This window comes from Somniosus microcephalus, chromosome 23 (assembly GCF_052327205.1).
Source record: "Somniosus microcephalus isolate GS21.2 chromosome 23, FLI_Smic_1.0, whole genome shotgun sequence".
Taxonomy (NCBI): domain Eukaryota; kingdom Metazoa; phylum Chordata; class Chondrichthyes; order Squaliformes; family Somniosidae; genus Somniosus; species Somniosus microcephalus.
This window is the reverse complement of record NC_141009.1, coordinates 10,345,706-10,364,557: the sequence shown is the minus strand read 5'-3', so window position 1 is coordinate 10,364,557 and position 18,852 is coordinate 10,345,706. Positions and strand designations below refer to the sequence as shown.

Genomic DNA, 18,852 nt, shown 5'->3' with positions numbered 1-18,852 from the left:
AGAATTGGAGCAGCGCAGAGCTCTCAAGAGGGTTGTAGGGCTGGAGGAGCTTACAGAGCTAGAACGGGGCGAGGCCGTGGAGGGATTGGAACACGAGGATGAGAATTTTAAATTAGGTCAGCGAGCACAGGAGCGACGGGTGAACGGGACTTGGTGCGAGTTAGGCTACGGGCAGCAGAGGTTTGGATGAGCTCAAGTTAATGGATGGTGGAGGATGAGAGGCTGGTCAGGACAGGGTTGGAATTACACTGCTCTGTGATATTACTGTCCAAGATCACCACAACAGCAAATTCACAATGAATACTACAAGGTACTCCTTCACAGTATGTTACCGAGTTAACCCCACATAAGACATAAACCCAGAAATTACTGTTGGCGATGTTAGTGATCAAATGCTTAACATTTTATCAGCGATAGATCGGGAAGGTGGAGTTGAGGTCGAAGATCAGCCATGATCTTATTGAATGGCGGAGCAGGCTCGAGGGGCCGAATGGCCGACTCCTGCTCCTATTTCTTATGACCTTAACCCATTTAAAATAAATGCCTCAGTTAAAATAGGAGAAGGGGGAATGTGAGAAGAACACGTTAAACATTCAAACTGACTCAACTCTAGGCCCTGCTTACACTGCTACATTCAACCCCCAAAATGCGACATAAACTCACCAGAGGTCCCTGGCTGACGGGACTGCTGATACTCTGGGAAGGGGCTTCCTGAAACGTCACGTGCCCGAGGTCGGGAAGGGTAGCGCACTGTCCATTGTCACAGCCGCTGATCGGGTTTGAGGGGATGTTGTACAACAAGGCTGCCTGGGACTGAGGTCTCAAGTTCCCAGCGCTCTGTAGTGTCATGCCCGACGTCAGATCCAAGGTCTGAACAACCACCTATAATTTAAAAAGAAAATAGAGCTTTGTTTTCCTCCCTGCCTTACTATTTTGGGAGCAACAGAGAAAATGATTGAAAGTCTGAGATTTTACTTAAGTCTCGGTGAGATTACCACTCCCGCTGGCTGACTCTGTAAATGATCAGCAATACCACACAGAAAATGCAAACTGAGACTCGGATAATACAACACTCAAGAAGCTCAACACCATCCGGGACAAAGCAGCCCGTTTGATTGGCACCCCATCCACCACCTTAAACATTCACTCCCTCCACCACCGGCGCACCGTGGCTGCAGTGTGTACCATCTACAAGATGCACTGCAGCAACTCACCAAGGCTTCTTCGGCAGCACTTCCCAAACCCGCGACCTCCACCTAGAAGGACAAGGGCAGCAGGCGCATGGGAACACCACCACCTCCAAGTTCCCCTCCAAGTCACACACCATCCCGACTTGGAAATATATCGGCCGTTCCTTCATCGTCGCTGGGTCAAAATCCTGGAACTCCCTCCCTAACAGCACTGTGGGAGCACCTTCACCACACGGACTGCAGCGGTTCAAGGCGGCGGCTCACCACCACCTTCTCAAGGGCAACTAGGGATTGGCAATAAATGCTGGCCTTGCCAGCGACGCCCACATCCCATAAGCGAATAAAAAAAAAAATACAATTGTGTCAGCCGTGGCTCAGTGGGCAGCACACTCACCCCCAAGTCAGAAGGTTGTGGATTCAAGCCCCACTCCAGAGACATGAGCACATTCTCCAGGGTGACGCTCCCAATGCAGTACCGAGGGAGCCCTGCACTGTCGGAGGTGCCGTCTTTCGAATGGGATCTTAAACCGCGGCCCCGTCTGCTCTCTCGGGCGGACGTAAAATATCCCACGGCCCCTGTTTCGACGAAGAAAAGGGGAGCTCTCCCCGGTGTCCTGGCCAATATTGGTGTCATTGGTTGTAAAGCGCCTTGGGACGTGTCCTGAGGTTGTGAAAGGTCTTTTTGACAAGCTGTACAGCTCAGCACCACAGCAGTGATTCATTTCCCCACTGAAGCGCACGGAGGAGCCTACAATGCTTATTTTAACAGTTCACTTATTGTGGAATTTGCCCGGACTTCACATCTCGCTCAAAAAGAAAACTTCAAAAAAATAAATAATGAATGCAAACAAAACAGCAGGGAGTGAGCACATCTGGGCAAAAGGGAACACATCACAACTTACGGTTCAAAGTACAGTACGGACTGTGTCGATCCTTACACTGCTGTAAATATCAGACAGGAGACAGGAGCCGTTCAGACAGCTCCCGGGGCCATCAGAGACGCTAGGCAAACAAATAGCAGCTCCTCTACACAGCAACAGATAGCGACTGTCAGCTGCCACCCAGTGTGTATGGGGGGGGGGGGGGGGGGGGGGGTGGGGAGAGACTGCGAGTTCTGTCCTGTTGCTGTAATTCTAAGACAAGATCCCTGTGAGGAGTTGAGGTGTCAAATGGCACCTCTGTTCAGGGCCAAGGTTTTCCAAAAACTAGAAAGGAGTTTTCAATGGAATGAAAGAATGAAGGAACTTGCATTTCTCTAGCGCCTTTCACGGCCTCAGGACGTCCCAAAGCCTTTACAGCCAATCAAGTACTTTTTTATGTATAGTCACTGTTGTAATGTAGGAAACGTGGCAACCAATTTGCGCACAGCAAGCTCCCACAAACAGCAATGCAATAATGACCAGATCATCTGTTTTTAGTGATATTGGTTGAGGGATAAATATTGGCCCAGGACACGGGAGAACACCTCTACTCATTTACATTCCACCCGAGAGGGCAGATGGGGCCTTGCTTTAACGTCTCATCCAAAAGACGGCACCTCCCTCAGCACTGCTCCTCCGTCAGTGCGGCACCTCCCTCAGTGCTGCCCCTCCGACAGTGCGGCGCTCCCTCAGTACTGCCCCTCCGACAGTGCGGCGCTCCCTCAGCACTGCCCGACAGTGCAGCGCTCCCTCAGTACTGTCCCTGACAGTGCGGCACTCCCTCAGTACTGCCCCTATGACAGTGCGGCACTCCCTCAGTACTGCCCCTCCGACAGTGCGGCACTCCCTCAGTACTGCCCCTCCGACAGTGCGGCGCTCCCTCAGTACTGCCCCTCCGACAGTGCGGCACTCCCTCAGCACTGCCCCTCCGACAGTGCGGCACTCCCTCAGTACTGCCCCTATGACAGTGCGGCACTCCCTCAGTACTGCCCCTCCGACAGTGCGGCACTCCCTCAGCACTGCCCCTCCGACAGTGCGGCACTCCCTCAGTACTGCCCCTCCGACAGTGCGGCGCTCCCTCAGCACTGCCCCTCCGACAGTGCGGCGCTCCCTCAGTACTGCCCCTCCGACAGTGCGGCGCTCCCTCAGTACTGCCCCGCCGACAGTGCGGCGCTCCCTCAGTACTGCCCCGCCGACAGTGCGGCGCTCCCTCAGTACTGCCCCTCCGACAGTGCGGCACTCCATCAGTACTGCCCCTCCGACAGTGCGGCGCTCCCTCAGCACTGCCCCTCCGACAGTGCGGCGCTCCCTCAGTACTGCCCCTCCGACAGTGCGGCGCTCCCTCAGTACTGCCCCGCCGACAGTGCGGCGCTCCCTCAGTACTGCCCCGCCGACAGTGCGGCGCTCCCTCAGTACTGCCCCTCCGACAGTGCGGCACTCCATCAGTACTGCCCCTCCGACAGTGCGGCACTCCCTCAGCACTGCCCCTCCGACAGTGCGGCACTCCCTCAGTACTGCACTGGGAGTGTCGGCCTGGATTTTGTGCTCAAGACTCTTGAGTGGGACTTGGAACCCACAACCTACTAAACTACATCAGAATGAAAAACCCGCCTCTCCCAACATATTTTCTACCATTTTATTTAAAATATTTTAAACTACACGGTTATGTTAGAGGACATAACCCCCACCCCCTCCGGTGAGGGAATGCGGCGCATGGAGGGCAGGGCGAGCAACTCGGGGGCTGTAAACAGAACCCAGCCAGGTAGGGAGGACCTCACCGAGATGGAAATTGGTGCCATTGCACCGATTTGTAAAGTACCAGTAGATCCCCTGTGGCCTATCTCGGCATGTGTCAGACAACAGTGGTGAGCAGGAAGTGGCAGTGGGCGCTGCACTGCCACCTAGCGACTGTTACCTGCAACAGCAGGTGGACCTGTTGACACAGGCAATTCCCATTATAACTGACTACACTGGCAGTCTCAATGATATACGTCGACATAAAGGCACGACCAAAATTCGTGACAACAGGAAGTGGGTTGTGGACAGGAAGTGCATACACACACAAGATTTTTAATTATTTTGCACGCGCTTATGTAGATATAAAGATAGCACCCTTTAACAAAGTCAACACCAGGGAACAGCAGACTGTCCTCTCAATGCATCTTGCCAGGAGGTGAAACAAAGAATGATACAGCACAGAAGGAGGCCATTCGGTCCATTGTGCCTGTGCCGGCTCTTTGAAAGAGCTCTCCCATTAGTCCCACTCCCCCTGCTCTTTCCCCACAGCCCTGCAAATGTTTCCCCTTCAAGTATTTATCCAATTCTCATTTGAAAGTTACTGTTGAATCTGCTTCCACAGCCCTTTCAGGCAGTGCATTCCAGTGGTAGGAAGTATGTCTACATTTGCAACGCCCTCCACGGCAAGTTCCAAACCATGGCCCGGTCAGGGGAAAGATGCCAATTGGAAGTGAGGGAACAGAGCTCAGAGGCAAGTCAGCACATGCCTCTCTCATTCAGTATCTAAAGAAACAAAAAGACTTGCATTTATATAGCGCCTTTCACATCCACAGGACGTCCCAAATCGCTTCACAGCCAATGAAGTACTTTCGAAGTGTGGTCAGGTGGCAGCACACAGCAAGGTCCCACAAACAACAATGTGATAATGACCACATTAAGTGGTTGAGGAATAAATATTGGCCAGGACACCGGGGAGAACTCCCCTGCTCTTCTTCGAATAGTGCCGTGGGATCTTTTATGTCCACCTGTGAGGGCAGACGGGGCCTCAGTTTAACGTCCCATCCGAAAGACGGCACCTCCAACAGCTTAGCACTCCCTCAGTACTGAAGTGCCCGCCTAGATCTTGTGAAATGGGACTTGAACCCACAACTTTCTGACTCAGAGGGGAGAGTTTTTTTAATTCGTTCCTGGGATGTGGGCGTCGCTGGCAAGGCCAGCATTTATTGCCCATCCCTAATTGCCCTGGAGAAGGTGGTGCTGAGCCGCCTTCTTGAACCGCTGCAGTCCGTGTGGTGAAGGCGCTCCCACTGTTAGGGAGGGAGTTCCAGGATTTTGACCCAGCGACGAAGGATCGCGAAATACTTCCAAGTCAGGATGGTGTGTGACTTGGAGGGGAACTTGGAGGTGGTGGTGTTCCCATGCGCCTGCTGCCCTTGTCCTTCTAGGTGGAAGAGGTTGCGGGTTTGGGAGGTGCTGCCGAAGAAGCCTTGGCGAGTTGCTGCAGTGCATCTTGTAGACGGTACACACTGCAGCCACGGTGCACCGGTGGTGGAGGGAGTGAATGTTTAAGGTGGTGGATGGGGTGCCAATCAAGTGGGCTGCTTTGTCCTGGATGGTGTCGCGCTTCTTGACTGTTGCTATCTACTGAGCCACAGCTGGCAGTGCTGGGTTACAGAGCGCTACGGACGGAGACCTGCAAGCAAATGCTTACCAACTCTGATCAGTCAGGGAAACGAAGAGCAGTGTGGCAAGGGGGAAGGGAACGGGAACACACACACATAAATGACACAAATAAAGCCCAGAGTTTACCTGAATATCGTTCGGTTGAAGCACATCCTGGAGGATTCCGATGGGTTGCACGGCCGACACCATCTGGGAGTGGCTGGGATTCTGCAGCACCTGTGCAATCAACGGCCCCTCTTTCGATATCTGGTGCTGCTGCTGCGTTGCTTTGGCCGGCAGTCCCACTGGCTGCTGTTGTGTTATGACACTACTCGGTTGATGCACGGATGGCGGCTGGGGGCTGACCACTTGAGACGTTCCAAGGACCTGCAGTTGCAGAGGGGGAAGCTGGGCCGCAGTGGGTTCTTGCTGAGAAAAAAGAAAGAACTTGCATTCGCACATTTACACAGTCGCACATTTACAGTCATGCAATCGCACATTCGCAGTGTCGCACATTCGCAGTTGCACAATCGCAGAGTCGCACAGCCCCTTTCACCGTCCCAGGACGTCCCAAAGCGTTTTACAGCCAATGAAGTATTTTTTGAAGGGCGGTCACCAATGTTCCCTCTAATTTTTTTTCCCCGTGCGCGGTCCATTCAAATTTCTGCGCGTGCGCAGTTTCTTCCATGTAAGGGCCAGTGAGCGGCCGCGCTGCTTAGCGGGACTGTTGCAACGTAGGATATGCGGCGGCCAATTTTGCTCACAACAAGATCCCACAAACAGCAATGTGATAGTGACCAGATCATCTGTGCTATCTGGTAGAGAGACAGAGAGGAGAAATCTGCAGTATTCTGTATCACAAAAACTAAACTCTCCTTTTCTAATGGCGAAACCTAGATGAAGACATCTAGGCAAAGAATTAGTTAGATTAGAGTCGGTACCATTAAGGGGTACAGTACACATAAGAACATAAGAAACAGGAGCAGGGGTAGACCATTCGGCCCCTCGAGTCTGCTCAGCCATTCAATAAGATCATGGCTGATCTTCAACCTCAACTCCACTTTCCCGCCCGATCCACATATCCCTTGATTCCCCGAGAGTCCAAAAATCGATCGATCTCTGTCTTGAATATACTCAATGACTGAGCCTCCACAGCCCTCTGGGGTAGAGAATTCCAAAGATTCACCACCCTCGGAGTGAAGAAATTTCTCCTCATCTCAGTCCTAAATGGCCGACCCCTTATCCTGAGACTGTGACTCCTGGTTCTAGACTCCCCAGCCAGGGGAAACATCCTCCCTGCGTCTACCCTGTCAAGCCCTGTAAGAATTTTGTACGTTACACATTCATGAGAATGATAGCATGGATTTAAGGGTTAAGTTATAAGGACTGGTTGGCTTGCATTCCCTTGAGTTTAGAAAGTTGAATGATGATCTAATTAAAACGATTGAGGGATTCGATAGTTTAGATAGAGAGCTGCTCTTTCCTCTCGTGGGGCTATCCAGAATAAGAGGGCACAATCTTAAAATTAGAGCCAGGCCGTTCAGGAGTGAAATCAAGCAGCACTTTTCCACACAAAGGGTAGCGGAAATCTGGAACTCTCTTCCCCCCCCACCCCACCACCCCCTCCCCGAAGGCTGTGCACGCTGAGGGTCAATATAACATTTCAAGACTGAGATCGATAGATTTTTGTTGGGTGACAGAATCAAGGGACATGGAGCAAAGGCGGGTAAATAGGGTTGAACTAAAGATCGGCAATGATCGAATTGAATGCCATAACAGGCTCGAGGGGCTGAATGGCCTCCTCCTGTTCCTATGCTATTCGTAACAAACTCGGTCAGCCCTCAGTCCTGCCTCCAGAAGGCCCAATGAGTAAAGTTGTGGATCTCCTGACACTGCAGCCAATGGAATCTGAAGCCACTTGCCCCAGATGTGTAGCCTCTATAACCAGAGCCAAACTGTGCTGTACTGCACCAGCCCCTCCTTGTCTCTGTAACCTCCTCCAGCCCTGCAACCCTCCGAGATCGCTGCGCTCCTCCAATTCTGGCCTCTTGGGCATCCCTGATTTTAATCGCTCCACTATTGGCGGCTGTGCCTGCAGCTGCCTGGGCCCCAAGCTCTGGAATTCCCTCCCCAAACCTCTCTGCCTTTAAGAGACTCCTTGAAACCCACCTCTCCTGTCCTAGTATCTCCTTAATGGCTCGGTATCAAATTTTATCTGATAACACTCCTGTGAAGCACCTTGGGACATTTTACTCCATTAAAGGCGCTATATAAATACAAGGTGTTGTTGTTGCAGTATCTGGTCCCTGCCAATTGACGATCGGGTGAGTTGTGGAGATGTAGAGCCCTCCTGTGGCAAGAATCAGGTACTGCAATACACCAAATTATTCAGTTTAGACTTTCTGCGCCTGTAAACCCAGAAGTCACAGCTGCCGATATTGGCGGGCGAACATTTTCTGCGTCTGTATCACTAGTTCAGTGGAAGCATCAAGCTATTTAAAATAAATGGGTTACCGCCTTTAGTGCTCGTGATATTGCCAACGGTGATTCCTGGGCTGCTGTGTCGTCGTCGTCAGCTGAAGGCTCGGCCGCCAATGGTGGAGCGATTAAAATCGGGGATGCGCAAGAGGCCAGAATTGGAGGAGCGCAGTTATCTCAAAGGGTTGTGGGCAACGTTCCCTCTTGTTCGTTTTTTGGGTGCGTGGCCCCTTTAAAATACACGGTTTTTCACATTGAAAATCCGGTGAGCCGGCTGCGCGGGAGGTCCCGAGAGCTGCGCGGGAGGTCCACGCAGCTCAAAGGGAACATTGGTTGTGGGGCTGGAGGAGATTGCCGAGACAGGGAGGGGGTGAGGCCATGGAGGGATTTGAGAACCAGGATGAGAATTTTAAAATCGAGGCGCTGCTTAACCGAGAGCCAATGTAGGTCAGCGAGCACAGGGGGTGATGGGCGAACGGGACTTTTGGGTGACCTCAAGTTTACGGAGGGTAGAACGCGGTTCTGGGATTGAAACCCTATAAGAAGAAAGACATGTGTCCTGGACCGGCAGAAGCTGCTGCCCTTGGGTGACTGGCTCAATGGTTTAACCAAAAGTGTTTTCTGTGCCATGAAGGGAAGCGATCTCGGAGGACCGCCCACACATCAAGAGAAGACAGACAAGGAAAAGTGGGGAAAAAAAAGGAGACTATTTTAAACTACTCTGCACACAAGACTATGGGGTAGAAATGAGTCTTGGGCTGCATCACACACCAAGCGTCAAACGTCAGATGCCCGTTGTACGCCTGCCCGACATCCAGTTCCACTGACTTCACTCACATCCAGAGAATGAATAAAAAATATACACTTCAGATAAACATTCATCACCGCGCATCTTTTCGATGGATTTTTAGTTTGTCACAGTAAAGCAGTGAGAGAGAGTGCGAGAGAGAGAGAGCGAGAGAGTGCGAGCGCACGAGAGAGTGCACGAGAGAGCAAGCGAGCATGCAAGAGAGTGCGAGTGCGAGAGAGAGTGCGAGAGAGAGTGCGAGAGAGTGCGAGAGAGAGTGCGAGAGAGTGCGAGAGAGAGAGTGCGAGAGAGAGAGCGCGAGCGCGCGAGAGAGCAAGCGAGCATGCGAGAGTGCGAGAGAGAGAGTGCGAGAGAGAGAGAGAGTGCGAGAGAGTGCGAGAGTGCGAGTGCGAAAGAGAGTGTGTGCATGAGAGAGTGCGAGTGCGAAAGAGAGTGTGTGCGTGAGAGAGAGAGTGAGTGAGAGAGAGTGTGAGTGTGCATGTGTTAACCCTCTTACGGTCCTCTTCCTCTGGTCAGTTGAGCAGACCGCTCCCAAGAACCTGCCACTGTCATTCTGCCACTGGCCACCAGGTGGAGCGAGAGTGTCACAGGCTGACTGGGCCCTCCGCCAGTGCAGCATATCCCAGCCCCTGCTGGAACAGCACCACGTCCAACCCAATCCCTTTCTTTCTGACACTCCCTCCCGAGGGAGGGTTACTGGCGGTACGTACATGCAGCTGCTTGTAGCTATGTTGTCGCTGCTGCTGAAGGACCTGAACTTGTTTCTTCAGCACTTCGATTTGTTGTTGCTGGACCTGCAGCTGGAGCTGGTTTAAAGGAGGGGGAAAAAATACACATTAGAAGCGAACAGAGAACGTAAGCATTTGCAGGAATGCACACAAAGCCTTCACGACAGATATAAATATTTTTTTATTACAGGCAGTAATCATAGGATGACATCAGATATACGGCACAGAAACAGGCCATTCGGCCCAACCAGACCATGCCGGCGTTTATGCTCCACACGAGCCTCCTCCCGTCTTTCCTCATCTAACTCTATCAGCGTAACCCTCTATTCCCTTCTCCCTCATGTGCTTGTCCAGCCTCCCCTTAAATGCATCTATACGATTCGCCTCAACCACTCCCTGTGGTAGCGAGTTCCACATTCTCACCACTCTCTGGGTAAAGAAGTTTCTTCTGAATTCCCCATTGGATTTCTTGGTGACTATCTTATATTGATGGCCCCTAGTTAGGCTCGTCCCCACAAGTGGAAACATTCTCTCTGTGTCCACTCTATCAAAACCTTTCATAATTTTTAAAGACCTCTATCCTATCTTGTGTGCTGCTCACCATTACTTGGATAATGTGCAAGGGAGTTAAGCTAAACCTTTATAATTACATAGAATTTACAGCACAGAAACAGGCCAAACTGGTCTATGTTGGTGTTTATGCTCCACACGAGCCTCCTCCCACCTTATTTCATCTCAGCCCATCAGCATATCCTTCGATTCCCTTCTCCCTCATGTGTTTATCGAGCTTCCCCTTAAATGCATCTATACTATTCGCCTCAGCCACTCCCTGTGGTAGCGAGTTCCACATTCTCACCGCTCTCTGGGTAAATCACTGGGTTAGGCCTCAGCTGGAGTATTGTGTTCAATTCTGGGCACCGCACTTTAGGAAGGATGTCAAGGCCTTGGCGAGGGTGCAGGGGAGATTTACCAGACTGGTTCCAGGGATGAGGGACTTGAGTTATGTAGAGAGACTGGAGAAGCTGGGGTTGTTCTCCTTGGAGCAGAGAAGGTTAAGGGGAGATTTAATAGAGGTGTTCAAAATTACAAGGAGTTTTGATAGAGTAAACGAGGATGAAACTGTTTCCACTTGGCAAAGGAACCAGAGGGGAGATGAGGAGAAATTTACGCAGCGAGTTGTTGTGATCTGGAACGCGCTGCCTGAAAGGGCGGTGGAAGCAGATTCAATAGTAACTTTCAAAAGGGAATTTGATAAATACTTGAAAGGAGAAAAAAAACTGCAAGGCTATGGGGAAAGCACAAGGAAGTGGGATTAATTGGATACCTCTTTCAAAAAGCCGGCACAGGCACGATGGGTCTAAGTTCTACAAAGACAGAGGTGTGGAACGATGTATTATTCTGCTGCTAATGGGGAGCGTTGTTTAAACTGCGCTGCCCTGTTAAGGCCACAAAGTTTAACTGCTGTGAGTAAACACAGCCCGAGGTCAATCAGAGGTTGATTGCTATTTGGTGAGGCAGGTTTGCCAATTGGAAGGTACTTGTAAAGTTCCAGCTCCGGGTCAGAAAGAAAATGTCTGGCTTTCTTTCTCTTTCTCTGACACTTTAAAGCACGACGGATGCTCACAAAAGATGCCAGCCGTGGCTCAGTGGGCAGCACTCACTCTCTCTCTCGCCTCCGAGTCAGCAGGTTGTGGGTTCAAGTCCCACTCCAGAGACTTGAGCACCAAAAATCCAGGCTGACCCTCCAGTGCAGTGCTGAGGGAGTGCTGCACTGTCAGATGTGCCGTCTTTCGGATGAACCGAGGCCCCGTCTACCCTCTCGGGTGCACATAAACGAACCCATGGCCACTATTTTGAAGAGCAGGGGAGTTAACCTCGGTGTCCTGGGGCCAATATTTACTCCCCAACCAACAGCACTAAACACAGATGATCTGGTCATTATCTCATTACCAGCATCGGACCTAGGAGTGAGCAGCGAGGTTAGGAGGAGCTATAACCCGGCATAAAAACCAGCGGCAGCGACCAGAGGCCCGAGACCAGCATCGGACCTAGGAGTGAGCAGCGAGGTCAGGAGGAGCTATAACCCGGCATAAAAACCAGCGGCAGCGACCAGAGGCCCGAGACCAGCATCGGACCTAGGAGTGAGCAGCGAGGTCAGGAGGAGCTATAACCCGGCATAAAAACCAGCGGCAGCGACCAGAGGCCCGAGACCAGCATCGGACCTAGGAGTGAGCAGCGAGGTCAGGAGGAGCTATAACCCGGCATAAAAACCAGCGGCAGCGACCAGAGGCCCGAGACCAGCATCGGACCTAGGAGTGAGCAGCGAGGTCAGGAGGAGCTATAACCCGGCATAAAAACCAGCGGCAGCGACCAGAGGCATACCAAATCAACAGCAGAGGAGAGAGGTAAAAAATAATCCAAGAGTGACGTCACCAGGAAGCAGGTAAGTGATTGGTTGGATTGGTTGGTGAGTATTTCTTCTTTTTATTACAAGCTTAAATTCGGCGGTTTTTTTCTAGGGTCTGTGCTGTAAGGGAGACAGTTGGTTAACCATTAAACTGGTGTAATTTAGAGGGATTGATTTAATCTAAATCCAATTAATTAAATAATTTTTTTTATAATTAATTACATAGAATGGAGCAGATGATGTGTTACTGTTGCGAGATGTGGGAGCCGGTAGACCCCATTGAGGCTAACGGTGATTACATCTGTGACAAGTGTCTGCTGCTACAGGATCTCCAGCTCCGTGTTGATGAGCTGGAGTCTGAGCTTCAGATACTGCGACACATCAGGGAGGGGGAGAAGTACCTGGACTCTGTGTTTCAGGAGGTGGTCACACCTATGAAGTTAATTAATTCAGATGTAGCCCATGGTCAGGGACAGGACGGTGTGACCACGAGTGAGGCAGGTACGGGGATCCAGGAGGTAGTGTTGGAGGAGCCGCAGCCCTTGCTCTTGTCCAACAGGTTCGAGCTTCTTACTCCCTGTGGAGACGGAAGCAGGGGCTGCAGGGAGGATGAGCAACCTGGCCACAGCACCGTGGAGAGGGGGGCCATTCAAGAGGGGGGCCATTCAAGAGGGGGGAGTAAATAGAAATGTTGTAGTGGTAGGGGATAGTATTATTAGGGGGATAGATAGAGTTCTCTGCAGCCAAGAGCGAGAGTCCCGTAGGCTGTGTTGCCTACCCGGTGCCAGGGTTAAGGACATCTCCTCTGGGCTGGACAGAAACTTGGAGTGGGAGGGGGAGGATCCAGTTGTCGTGGTCCATGTTGGTACCAACGACATAGATAGGACAAGGAAGGAGGTTCTGCTGAGGGAGTTTGAGCAGCTAGGGGCCAAATTAAAAAGCAGAACCACAAGGGTAATAATCTCTGGATTATTACCTGAGCCACGAGCGAATTTGGCTAGGACAAATAAAATAAGAGAGTTAAATGCGTGGCTCAAAGACTGGTGTGGGAGAAATGGGTTTTGCTTCCTGGGACACTGGCACCAGTACTGGGACAGGAGGGAGCTGTTCCGTTGGGACGGGCTTCACTTGGCCAGTGCTGGGACTAGAGTCCTGGCGGATCATATAACTAGGGCTGTAGAGAGGGCTTTAAACTAACTAGTGGGGGGGAGGTTCCTAGAGAGCAAATAATAAAAATGACAACAGAGAAGGTCAAAGACTTAGGTAGCAGTGGGGAAATTAAAAACCAGAGCGTGTCAGGAAGGGGTAGAAGGTGTGGAGTAAAAGGTAAAGTAATAAAAAGGGCAATAGCAGGAACTAAGTGTCACAAAACATATTTGAAAGTTCTCTATCTGAATGCACGTAGCATTCGTAACAAAATAGACGAGTTAAAGGCACAAATAGCTACATATGGGTATGATCTTGTGGCCATTACAGAAACATGGCTGCAGGGTGACAATGCCTGGGAATTAAACATACCAGGTTATTTAACAATCAGGAAGGACAGGCAGGAAGGAAGGGGAGGTGGGGTGGCTATGTTAATAAAGGAAGGAATCACTGTAATACAGAGAAATGATATTGGGTCAAAGGATCAGGATAATGAAACAGTTTGGGTGGAGATAAGGAATAATAAGGGGAAAAAAACACTAGTGGTGTAGTATATAGGCCTCCGAACAGTCGCAACTCGGTTGGACGGAGTATCAATCAGGAAATAGTTGAGGCTTGTAATAAGGGAACATCTATAATTATGGGGGATTTTAACTATCATATAAATTGGACGAATCAAATTGGGGATGAGTTCATTGAGTGTATTAGGGATGGGTTTCTTGAGCAGTATGTAACTGAACCAACCAGGGGGCAAGCAACCTTAGATCTGGTCCTGTGTAACGAGACAGGATTAATTAAAAATGTCCTAGTAAAGGATCCCCTTGGAATGAGTGACCATAACATGGTTGAATTCCATATTCAGTTAGAGGGTGAGGAGGCTGTATCTCAAACAAGCGTGCTAAGCTTGAATAAAGGAGACTATGAAGGTGTGAGAGCGGAATTGAGTAAAGTGGATTGGGAAAATAGGTTAAAGGATAAGACGATACATGATCAGTGGTGTACATTTAAGGAGTTATTTTACAAATTCCAAAAAAAGTATATTCCACTGAGGAAAAAAAGGGTGTAAAAGAAAAGACAGCCATCCGTGGCTAAGTAAAGAAATTAAGGATAGTATTCGACTAAAAACAAGGGCATATAAGGTAGCCAAATCTAGTGGGAGGATAGAGGATTGGGAAAACTTTAAAAGACAGCAAAAAATAACAAAAAGATTGATTAAGAAAGGGAAGATAGATTATGAAAGTAAATTAGCAAAAAATATAAAGACAGATAGTAAGAGTTTTTATAGTTATATAAAAAGAAAAAGGGTGGCTAAAGTAAATGTTGGTCCCTTAGAGGATGAGACCGGGAAATTAATGGTGGGAAATATGGAGATGGCAAAAACACTGAATGAATATTTTGTATCAGTCTTTACAGTAGAGGACACCAAGAATATCCCAACACTTGACAAGCAGGGGGCTATAGGGGGGGAGGAGCTAAATACGATTAAAATCACTAAGGAAGTAGTACTTGGTAAAATAATGGGACTCAAGGCGGATAAATCACCTGGACCTGATGGCTTACATCCCAGGGTTTTGAGGGAAGTGGCGGTAGGGATTGTGGATGCATTGGTAATAATCTTCCAAAACTCCCTGGACTCAGCAAAGGTCCCGGCAGACTGGAAAACTGCTAATGTAACACCCTTATTTAAAAAGGGCAGTAGACAGAAGGCTGGAAACTATAGACCGGTTAGCCTAACATCTGTGGTAGGTAAAATTTTGGAGTCCATTATTAAGGAGACAGTAACAGGACATTTGGATAATCATAATTTAATAAGACAAAGTCAGCATGGTTTTATGAAGGGGAAGTCATGTTTGACAAATTTGCTGGAGTTCTTTGAGGAAGTAACATATAGGGTGGATAAAGGTGAACCAGTGGACGTAGTGTATTTAGACTTCCAAAAGGCATTTGACAAGGTGCCACACAAAAGATTATTGCTTAAGATAAAAAATCACGGGATTGGGGGTAATATTCTGGCATGGATAGAGGATTGGCTATCTAACAGAAGGCAGAGAGTTGGGATAAATGGTTCATATTCAGACTGGCAATCAGTAACCAGTGGTGTTCCGCAGGGGTCAGTGCTGGGTCCCCAACTCTTTACAATCTATATTAACGATTTGGAGGAGGGGACCGAGTGTAACACATCAAAGTTTGCAGATGATACTAAGATGGGAGGGAAAGTAGTGAGTGAGGAGGACATAAAAAACCTGCAAGGGGACATAGACAGGCTAAGTAAGTGGGCAGAGATTTGGCAGATGGAATACAATACTGGAAAGTGTGAGGTTATGCACTTTGGCAGGAAAAATCGTAGAGCAAGTTATTATCTTAATGGCAAGAAACTTGAAAGTACTGAAGTACAAAGGGATCTGGGGGTCCTGGTGCACGAAACTCAAAAGGTTAGTATGCAGGTGCAGCAAGTGATTAAGAAGGCCAATGGAATGTTGGCTTTCATTGCTAGGGGGATAGAATATAAAAATAGGGAGGTATTGCTTCAGTTGTACAAGGTATTGGTGAGACCGCACCTGGAATACTGCATACAGTTTTGGTGTCCATACTTAAGAAAGGACATACTTGCTCTCGAGTCAGTACAAAGAAGGTTCACTCGATTAATCCCGGGGATGAGGGGATGGACATATGAGGAGAGGTTGAGTAGATTGGGACTCTACTCATTGGAGTTCAGAAGAATGAGAGGCGATCTTATTGAAACATATAAGATTGTGAAGGGGTTGGATCGGGTAGATGCGGGGAGGATGTTCCCGATGATGGGTGAAACTAGAACTAGGGGGCATAGTCTTAGAATAAGGGGCTGCTCTTTCAAAACTGAGATGAGGAGGAACTACTTCACTCAGAGGGTGGTAGGTCCATGGAATATGCTGCCCCAAAAAGCTGTCGAAGCTACATCATTACATAAATTTAAAACAGAAATAGACAGTTTCCTAGTAGAAAAGGGAATTAAGGGTTACGGGGAGCGGGCAGGAATTTGGACATGAGTCTAGGTTCGGATAGGTCATGGCCCTGTGGGTAGCGGAGCGGGCCCAGGGGCCGTGTAGCCTGATCCTGCTCCTGTTTTCGTGTGTCTAATGCTGTTAGGTTCAGGAGATAGTCCTGTCATAGTGGATTGGCGGTTAGGATCAGATCAGCCATGATCTTATTGAATGGCGGAGCAGGCTCGAGGGGCCGATTGGCCTACTCCTGCTCCTATTTCTTATGTTCTTATGTTTGTGGGAGCTTGCTGTGCGCTAATTGGCTGTCACGTTTCCTACATTACAGCAGTGGTGACACTTCCAAAAAAAATCCGTCATTGGCTGTAAAGCGCTTTGGGAGGTCCCGAGGTCGTCAAATGTGGCATTTAAATGCAAATAAACCTCCCAAACCTGCGGCCTCTACCACCTAGAAGGACAAGGGCAGCAGGCGCATGGGAACACCACCACCTCCAAGTTCCCCTCCGAGTCACACACACCATCCTGACTTGGAAATATATCGGCCGTTCCTTCATCGTCGCTGGGTCAAAATCCTGGAACTCCCTCCCTGACAGCACTGTGGGAGCACCCTCACCTCACGGACCTTGCCAGCGACGCCCGCATCCCAGGAACAGAAAAAAAAAGTCTTCCCTTTCTTTATGTTGACAGTTTGATCAGGGCTTAACACGGCCTCAATGCAATAAAGAAGGGCGGGGGGGGGGTGGAAGAAAAGAACTTACAGTGGCTGGGAGAGAGGAGAGTCCCGCCGGCAGTGGACTGTTGCCCACGGAGACCGTGATGGTTTCTGGGAAGAAAGCTCCTGCAATGGCGGGAGCAGCGGTTGTGACCACCGCCGTGTTCACACTCAGGCTCTGCTGCTCGGCACCGGTTGTCCCTTGTGTCTTTGTCTTCTCCTTCAAGCAAAAAAACCAGAATGAATCATTTGCAAAAAACGCATGAGAGGGTCGGCACTGCAGGCAACAACCCGCAATTTATTTGACTGGAGCAGGTGCCACAGACGTCCCCCCGCAGGGCGTCAGGAGAGGAATCTCGTGGCGCTTACCGACTAGGTTCCCGTTCAGAATAAAATCGGCAGTGCCAATCAAAAGTGGGCTTTTTGCAATGTGCTCGGCTGTCAATGTTAACGAAATGCTCATCTATCTGCCCCCTCTGCATTCAAACCAGCATTCACCATTCTACGGTGCACCATCAATGAACCTCCCCTTTAAGAACTGGAAATAGCCTGTGGCAATGATGACTTGCGATTAGACTGCACGCAATATTGGTCCACCCTTTGGCTGTAACGCCAATGAGCTTGGGCTTTAACGCTTGATTTAGTGCTCCAATCATTTGTTTAAGCAGTGAGCAAGGATTTTGCATGTAGTCTAAAGCATGAGCGCCTGACGCTAATTCTCAAACTTTTCTAAAGATATCACCCATTCCTGGGCTACAATGAATTTCTAGCCCCTCGAATGTACAAACAGGACAAAAGTGACCCCTGAAAGTGCAAGCGAACTTTGCCTCGAGAGGGAGACGGAGATCTTTTTGGGCAGAGTTTATTCAGCATCTAGCATGTACTTTATGTTAAGTGGATTAATGGATGACAAACACTTGGTCCGTGTGATGTCCTGGACTGTCTCGATTGTGTGAGGAGGGCGGAGAGGAATTTTCCAGAGTGTTTTTTCCCCCTTATTGGCCCTGGGTTATTCCCTATTTTTTGGCCTCTGCCAGGAGATAACATGGCTGTGGAGGGGCAGGAGGTGGGGGCAGGAGATGGAGGGGGTGTGGGGGGGCAGGAGATGGAGGGGATGTGGGGGGGCAGGAGATGGAGGGGGGGTGTGGGGGGCAGGAGATGGAGGGGGCGTGGGGGGGCAGGAGATGGAGGGGGGTGTGGGGGGCAGGAGATGGAGTGGGTGTGGGGGGGGCAGGAGATGGAGGGGGTGTGGGGGGGGCAGGAGATGGAGGGGATGTGGGGGGCAGGAGATGGAGGGGGCGTGGGGGGGCAGGAGATGGAGGGGATGTGGGGGGGGCAGGAGATGGAGGGGATGTGGGGGGGCAGGAGATGGAGGGGATGTGGGGGGGCAGGAGATGGAGGGGATGTGGGGGGGCAGGAGATGGAGGGGGTGTGGGGGGGGCAGGAGATGGAGGGGGCGTGGGGGGGCAGGAGATGGAGGGGATGTGGGGGGACAGGAGATGGAGGGGGGGTGTGGGGGGCAGGAGATGGAGGGGGCTTGGGGGGGCAGGAGATGGAGGGGGGGTGTGGGGAGCAGGAGATGGAGGGGGCGTGGGGGGGCAGGAGATGGAGGGGGGGTGTGGGGGGCAGGAGATGGAGGGGGCGTGGGGGGGCAGGAGATGGAGGGGATGTGGGGGGGGCAGGAGATGGAGGGGATGTGGGGGGGGCAGGAGATGGAGGGGGTGTGGGGGGGCAGGAGATGGAGGGGGCGTGGGGGGGCAGGAGATGGAGGGGGCGTGGGGGGGCAGGAGATGGAGGGGGCGTGGGGGGGCAGGAGATGGAGGAGGCGTGGGGGGGCAGGAGATGGAGGGGATGTGGGGGACAGGAGATGGAGGGGATGTGGGGGGGCAGGAGATGGAGGGGGTGTGGGGGGGGCAGGAGATGGAGGGGGTGTGGGGGGGGCAGGAGATGGAGGGGCGTGGGGGGGCAGGAGATGGAGGGGGCGTGGGGGGGGCAGGAGATGGAGGGGGTGTGGGGGAGCAGGAGATGGAGGGGGTGTGGGGGGGGCAGGAGATGGAGGGGGTGTGGGGGGGGCAGGAGATGGAGG

The 18,852-nt window shown here is 50.9% G+C and overlaps 1 protein-coding gene across 1 annotated transcript in view; it reads right to left on the bottom strand.

Moving 5' to 3' along the window:
• LOC147101641 (uncharacterized) overlaps nt 1-18,852 on the bottom strand; it is a 28,036-nt gene that overhangs the window by 8,344 nt on the left and 840 nt on the right. Inside the window, exons 2-5 of the mRNA XM_085965136.1 lie at nt 16,813-17,043; nt 9,506-9,601; nt 5,657-5,938; nt 664-882 (exon numbers count right to left, since the gene is read on the bottom strand). Of these exons, the coding sequence (XP_085821262.1) occupies nt 664-882; nt 5,657-5,938; nt 9,506-9,601; nt 16,813-17,043 (828 nt within the window). The remainder of the gene's footprint in view (nt 1-663; nt 883-5,656; nt 5,939-9,505; nt 9,602-16,812; nt 17,044-18,852) is intronic.